The sequence below is a fragment of the Spinacia oleracea genome, chromosome 3 (assembly GCF_020520425.1).
Source record: "Spinacia oleracea cultivar Varoflay chromosome 3, BTI_SOV_V1, whole genome shotgun sequence".
NCBI classification, from domain to species: Eukaryota; Viridiplantae; Streptophyta; class Magnoliopsida; order Caryophyllales; family Amaranthaceae; genus Spinacia; species Spinacia oleracea.
Genome location: NC_079489.1, coordinates 100,661,539 through 100,669,464, shown reverse-complemented (window position 1 = coordinate 100,669,464; position 7,926 = coordinate 100,661,539). Strand labels below are relative to the sequence as shown.

The following is a 7,926-nucleotide window of genomic DNA, read 5'->3' as shown; positions in this document are numbered from 1 at the left end:
GCAACATTTCACATCAACAGCTTTTTCATCATTGGCCCTACTCTCCATGGCCTTACAGTACCTAGGAGCAAACTGATATAATCTCGTATTCTTCTTCAAGTAGCCGTCGAAAAAACTGTTTATACTCTCAACCCTCTGAGTCGTCTGCATCCCCGCCCAAAAAATATGCTTCACATACGCAGGTATCCACATTTGTCGTTGTTTATACAACCCTTATACATTAAAAAAAAGGTCATTAGGTAAATGAGAACATGACCATGTACCATTAGGTTGCAATTAACAACAACGGAATTGAACATGGAAAACATTTTCACCAAAGACACTGCCATATATGAAATAACAACCGCATTGCACATGTAAATCAAATATTAATTGTTGTTTACATTTTAAACGTGTACCAATCAAAAATCTAAACGCAGTTTGGTACAATGTATACTGTACCATATCACGATTATAATAAATAGTAGTACCAAACCATGATCAATACCTTCTAGCCACTTGTAGCATTGCTTAGCCTCCTTCAGCTTGAAAGTTTCCACCACTAGCCCAACCTTCTTCGAATTCAACAGGGGTCAAACTGTTGTATATGACATTCTGTAGGGCTATTTTTATTTGGGGAAAATCAGTCATCGAACCCAATTTTCGGCTGAACTTCTTCATAATATGCCACATACACCAACGATGTCTGGTTTTAGGCATTGGCATTGCTATTCTAATTGCCTTCCTCATAGCCGCATCCTAGTCGATCATCATTGCAGCGGGAGCTTTACCCCCCATACAAGACAACCATGCCCTAAAGAGCCAAATGAACGTTTCCGCAGTTTCATGGGACACTAATGCACAACCAAGCAAAATAGTTTGCCCATGGTGATTCACCCCAACAAAGTTCGAAAATGGCAACTCATACTTATTTGTCAAGTACGTGGAGTCAAAACAAACAACATCCCCAAAATACTGATACGCAGCTCTGCTACGAGCATCAACCCACATTACATCCTGCAACTTCCCTGTTTTATCAAGCCGGTGGAGATGGAAATTTTTTTGATTATCCTTTGTCATTTTATCTAAATAATTTATCATTGCAAGAGCATCCCCATCTCGTAGCCTCAATCGCATCCTCCTATTCAAAATATTATGAATGTCTGTCTTCGTAAAACCAATATTCTCTACACCATTCCTTCTGCCCGCTAAGTTATTGAAAATCTGTGCCACGGGTGCCCCTGAATCGTGATCATTTTCAATCTGTTTCAGGATTGTCTGAGTTATTTTCCTGACCCGGAACATGGATATATGGTTAGACTTGCTAGGAGTGGGAATGTGGATCAAATGTTCAGTAACAACACTCTTCACAACCCATAAGTTCTCTTTGGTCAGAGCACCATATAGCATAACAGGGCAACTACACTTCTTCGTCTTCCTCTTAAGAATTGGTTCCTCTACACAGGTAACTACCCTGCCATTCACCATCCGCCGGTATTTAGGCCTTCCATGACACTCACACCTCCATACATAGGTCCTCAGGGAATTCGATTTCCCCGTTTCACTATCTTTCCCCCCGCTCTTATTCCCTCGCATACACACTGCACCAAAACCTTGTTCCTCCCCATAGGATCGATAATAGTTATTCAATGTTTCTAAATTGGCAAATGTCATTCCAACAGCAGGGGTCGGTACAACGGGACCTTTGGTCCGCTTCGTAGGAGTTGTATACATATCTGAGTTATTGGTTGAAACACCATCTCCATCACCAGGGCCAATGTCTTCATCCTCCATACAAGTAGTTTTTCGCACTACTCCGATTTCTCCGGCATCATCATAATTATCCTCATTCGTGTCATCTTCATAATTATCCTCATTCAGGTCATCATCATTTTCAATACACAATTTGTCATCTAATTCATCTCCGGCATCTAATGCTTCATCATAATCATCCACAACATCATACTCGTCATCTTCCCAACGTTCTTCACCAACTTCTACGTCCCCAACTTCCCCATCTTCAGACTCTAGAGCATCACCTATCCCATCATCTTCGTCAAACCCATCATCACTACAATATTCCCCTTCTTCATCCAACAACTCTTCCTCCCCATCCATTTCAAGAACCTACAGAATGAAATTTATTGTGTTTAATTTGGAGTATGGTACAGGCTTCCGATACCAAACCTTAAAATTGTTTATAAATCAGTTCGTGTTCCCCATTGCCTTTTCCTCTTTTAACAAAATGTTTTTCCTATTTTCACAAAATAACAATAATCAATTTTTTAATTTTTTAATTCCAATCATCGTTGAAACCCTAATTTTTGGACCCAAACATTTTCAATTCCATAATGGAAAACATTTACATTATGGATAATAATCAAATTTAAACCCTAATTTCAAGATTACTCACTGAATTGAATGAACTAATTGAAATAACTATTTGAAATATTTTATTTACATTAATAATTGAAAGCATTAATTGTATTAGTTAATGAAATCATTGGTTATTAATTACAACTAATTACGAAAACTTGGAAACATACCTGGTCTAATTGCAACCTCCTTTTGCTTCCGACCACCACTTCACCCTCCTTAGAAGTTCTCATTACCGCCGCCTACCAATTAATTGCCCAATCGCCTACTTATCCACACTTAATTCATGATAAACACCATATACGAGGTGAGCCCAGATTCCACATTCGATGGCGACAATCATACGTGGATGAATTGTTCATGAATACGGATTTCAAACATTTATGAAGCAGAACCAAATCTGAAAATTACTAAGGTGGAAATAGGGGGGACGAAATTAAACAAAGTAGGAAAAAAAACTACACAATTGAGTATACAAATTATTTCACCATTTTTGCCGCCTACATTTTCATCAATGACATTGGCGCAATTGGTGAAATTTTCACTCTCTCTCTACGATTTCACCTAAATTACTTGGCGCGAACATTTATCCCCTATTTCCTTTTTCTTTTCTAACTATAATGACCCCACTTCTGATATTACTATTATTCTATTGCTAGTATACCATTTAAATGGTATACCTAGTATATGTTAGGTTATGATACATATGAAAAACATAAATCATGCGGAAAACCTTAATGCCAGGAAACATATTATTTACATATAATCATATAGCATAATTTAGATGCATACACTTTGTAGCGTGCCTTCCCTAGCTGCGCCTGAACCGAACAAGAACAAGTCTTTAGGACTCCAAGTGTCGTCCCTCCGTAGATAGTCCACAGCACGTCCGGATCCGCCTTAAGCTTGACCAACTAGAATTGCCCTTAAGATACTTAGAATTTTCGGCTAATGTAGGGCAAGTGTTTGGCTGATTTTTGCTTGAAAATCTTACCTTTGAATACTTGAAAAATCTTGTCCATAAAATTGTGAACCTAGGCACATATTTATAGAGTCATGGAAAGGGATTTAGAATCCTATTAGGATACTAATTAGTTTAGTTAGAATTCTATTAGAACTCTATTAAACTGATTCTATCTATTAGGATTAGGATTTAATCATAGAACGAATTCTAATAGTTTAAGGATTCGTCTCGAACACAAACGTCGTACGACCACGAGCCTACCACACGACCCGCGCAGGCCTTGCCGCCCACACGAGCATGCGTAGCTCGCAGCCCACGAGCGCGCGCGCCATGCCTTGCTGGGCCTGGCCTTGCGCTGGGCCTGGCGAGGCTTTGGCAGCGTGTGTGTTGGGCGCTTGGGCTTGCTGGACGGGGGTCTTGCTTCGTGCTGGGCTTTCGTCTAGCAAGTCTCGTCCGATTCTAATTCGTACGATGCGCTTCCGATTAAATTCCCGATTCCGGAATTCATTTCCGATACGAACAATATGTAACATTTCCGATTCCGAAATAAATTTCCGTTTCGAACATATATTTAATATTTCCGTTTCCGGAATTATTTTCCGATTCCGATAATATTTCTGATTCCGGCAATATTTCAAATTACGGAAATATTTCCATTTCCGATAATATTTTCCGATACGTACCATGTTTCCGTTTCCGGCAACATCTACGACTTGGATAATATTTATATTTTCGATAGGATCCATATTTCCGTTTCCGGCAATATCATCGTTTCCGGAGTATTCATTTCTTGCCTTTGACAATCTCAGCTCCCACTGAAACCAAGATCCGTCGATTCCGAATATCCATAGATGGAGTATTTAATGCCATTAAATACTTGATCCGTTTACGTACTATTTGTGTGACCCTACGGGTTAAGTCAAGAGTAAGCTGTCGATTAATATCATTAACTCCACTTGAACTAAAGCGGCCTCTAGCTAGGCATTCAGCTCACTTGATCTCACTGAATTATTAACTTGTTAATTAATACTGAACCGCATTTGTTAGACTTAACAATAAATGCATACTTGGACCAAGGGCATTATTTCCTTCAGTCTCCCACTTTTCCTTAGGGACAAGTGTGCATTTCCTAATTCCTTTGTCGCTCCATGCTTGCTCTTGAACATAAGGTAAGAGTTGTCATCCTTATTATGTCCAGAGGTGTTTCCCGGTTTCATAGTTCAACTGATCAAATAAACAGATAATCATAGCCTATGATTCATCTGAGCACGGCCATGCATTTTACAGTTTCTAGCTCTCCGAGTGGCCTTGTACAACTTTTCAGCATCTCATCCCGATTTATGAGAGGACAATCCCAATCTTGCGATCTTGAGATTAGACTTCGTTTAATAGGTGATTACCTGAGCGTTGCCTTTATAGCCTCCTTTTACGGTGCGACGATTGACAACGTCAAGGTAAGCAGTTCTCAAACAAGTAATCTCAAATCACTCAGGTATTGAGGATTAGTGTCTGATAATTTTTAATGAAATTTACTTATGACAGATTTTCATCTCTTACAGTAAAGTTTCATAGGTCTGTCCGATACTAGTCTTCCCAAAGTAAGTATCTATGCAAATGATTACGACATTGTCATGTCCACATAGTTCAAGAAACAGAACTACTAGTCATCTTGCATTCTAGTCGTCTAACGTTTTCTATGCGTCCATCTTTATAGAAAACTCTGACCAGGGACCTTTTTCAACTTTTGACATTCAAGTTCACTTGATAGACATTTCTTAGTCACAGGACTGGTCCTGACAGTCTATCTTGAATATATCGTCAAATTTGAAGGGACTCATCATTGAATACTAAACCAAGATTAAATGGAATATGAAAATACATTTCATATATGATAAATGTTCAACCCCAATGTTTTACAACCATGGGCCTCAAACCCATCTTTAAAACAGTTCATGGAATTCAAAGCTATGCTTGATTTCCAGTGCTACAACGTGAGTGTTGCTTCTCACTTGTTGCATAGGTTTAGTTATCATGCTTTACCAATCTTAATATCCTTTTCATCGAATGTTCTTCGAGATATGATGATAAGATCTTTTGAGTATATGTTTATTTTGTGATCTAGTCTTTCTTGCTACATTGGTGGTTCTACGCATTTTGCAATGAAGAACCATTAAGTCAACAGACATGTGATCTTCCCAAGTTCAATGAAGAACTCATTAATATAAACAACTCTGTTTTATTGCTTCTTAGGCAATAAGTACTTTTACTTCAATTGTATAGGTTGCTAGTGATGCTTTGTTTGGATTTACCTATCCAAGCAGTTCATAGATATATGGAAGACTTTCCAGCTGTTTCTTAGAAAATAGAAATTAATATTTAATTTCCCACGCAACAACTCATGGTCTCCAATCCATGTTGCCATTTCAAAACACGATGCTCTATAGCTCGTCCTTGCCAATGGTTAACTCCAAAGGGATCATGCTTGATCCTTTGCCAGTGTTTATGCGTGTAGCATCAATATTTATCACATCTTTATTTCCTTGAATCAAGAACTATTCCTATGTACTTTTTCAAGTACCATAAATATTCTTGATCTCAATCTAGTTGATCTTCACTTAGATCAATAGAGATTGGTATATGTTCGTCATGCCTAAAGTCATACGATACGTTTTTGGCGATCCTCATATTATATCATACATGATGAATTCTTTTGCAGAATAATTCCCAATTGAATTCTATTCATGTAACTTTAGCTCATTCTAGTTTCAGTAGATACTAAATTCAGCTAAATTCTTTGACATATAATATAGGTTAAGAATCTCACTTAGATCCTTTGATGTTTAACTTAGTAAATGCTTATACATAGTTCAAACATTCATTACTTAGATTTATTCATATGGATCGAATATCTCCAATGGAGTCTTTCGTGTTTGATTTAGTAAATGCCATTACTTAATCCAAAACAATATCATAAGATCTTTGTAAATAGATCTTAATACCCAGTATGTACTACGTTTCGCCTTGGTCCATCATTGATGAATAATTTCAAACCTAAGTTATTAGCATTTGAATGTTATTTCACAATAGAGAGATATGTGTGTGATACACATAGGACCAATTAAGTTTTTATGTACTCCCACTAAACTTCTTATATATCTATAAGAATCATGTACATTTTCTTCAAATAGGATAAGCTATAATTAAACTAATTACAACTATTTGATGGTACGCAGACCATATTTTCTATCCTATTTGGGCCATACTAGTCACTTCATACCCTGCAAAATAGTACATATACAATATATACCATTCACCCATTCATTATCATGAATGGCCCACATAGCTGGTTAGTAAAACACATTGTTATACATCACATAAATATTTGCAGCAATTAATCAAGGGCACCAATAATCTACCAATTATTCGGTCCTTGTTAATTCTAATCAAGTTGTTTAACCTTAAAGGATTTGTAGACCTAATCAAGAGTTTATGACTAAAAATGCTCCCACTTAAACCAATAACTTTATATGCTTTACTAATTTTAAACATAAAAATGTATTTCTAGTCTAACCGGAAACATACAAGTTTAATTAAAATTTAAGCTCATATAAAATTATAATCGAATCCATATATTTAACTTATTTTCTGTTGAATTAAATGAATTTAAATTAATTCAAGGTTTAATTTTAGTAAAATAATTAGTATAAATTAAAATTTATAATAATTATAATAATCAAAATAAATCCCGAGAAAACAATTTAAATTATTAATTTCAAAATTAATTAAAATTATTTCCGAACTGAAAATTCAAAATTAAAAAACAAAACGTGTCAATCGTCGCAAGACGAGGCACTTGGGCTTGCGCCCAAGCCCCATCGAGCCACGAGGCCGCATCGCCCCTCGACTGCCGTTGCACAAAGCACGAGTAGCCGCAGCCACGCGCAAAGGCAGCAAGCCAAGCCACGCTTGCGCGCAGCCTGCTCGTCCGCATCGCATCGCAGCAGCTCTCCCTCGCGAGGCATCGCTTGCTGCACTCGAGCCATTGCTCGCTGCGCGAGCCAGCGCTCGCTGGCGTGGGGTAGTGCGCGTTGTGGCGCAGCTCGCTTGCTGCCCACACGCGACTGCTCGCAGTGCCTTGTCCATCGCCCATCGCTCATCGGCCATCGCATAGCACACACGGCCAGCACCTTTGCCTCGCGCGCGCACCAAGCTATGTTGCTCGCTGCATTCGTACCGCACGGACGACGAGCTCCCTTGCTCGTCGTCGCGTGCCCGCACTATACAACACCCCTTAAGGGTAACACGTAGCGACCATTGCTTTGTGCGTGCAACATTCATGAGCGATTTTCATAAAAATTTAAAATTTTTAATTTAAAATTAACGACAAATTAATAAATCATATTAATTTCATAATTTTAGGGCGAAAAATCAAAAATTTATTAATCAATTAATTTCCGATTAACATGGATTCAAATCTAGGTCATAAAAATTTAAAATTTATCACAAATTGACAATTTTTATGGTGGTTTTTAATCATGGATACCTAATTAAATTGTCAATTAATTATGAAAATCAAATCAAATTCTAAATTATTCGAATTTCAAAAA

General features: G+C 37.6%; 1 protein-coding gene across 1 annotated transcript; it reads right to left on the bottom strand.

Annotated features, from left to right (window-relative positions):
- Positions 1-738: 738 nt before the first annotated feature.
- LOC110776662 (protein FAR1-RELATED SEQUENCE 8-like) lies at positions 739-2,588 on the bottom strand. Its single transcript, XM_021981210.2, has 2 exons — positions 2,526-2,588; positions 739-2,106 (listed from the first exon to the last, which is right to left on the bottom strand). The coding sequence occupies exons 1-2, from the start codon at positions 2,586-2,588 to the stop codon at positions 739-741; spliced, it is 1,431 nt and encodes a 476-aa protein (XP_021836902.2).
- Between the last annotated feature and the right edge of the window lie 5,338 nt (positions 2,589-7,926).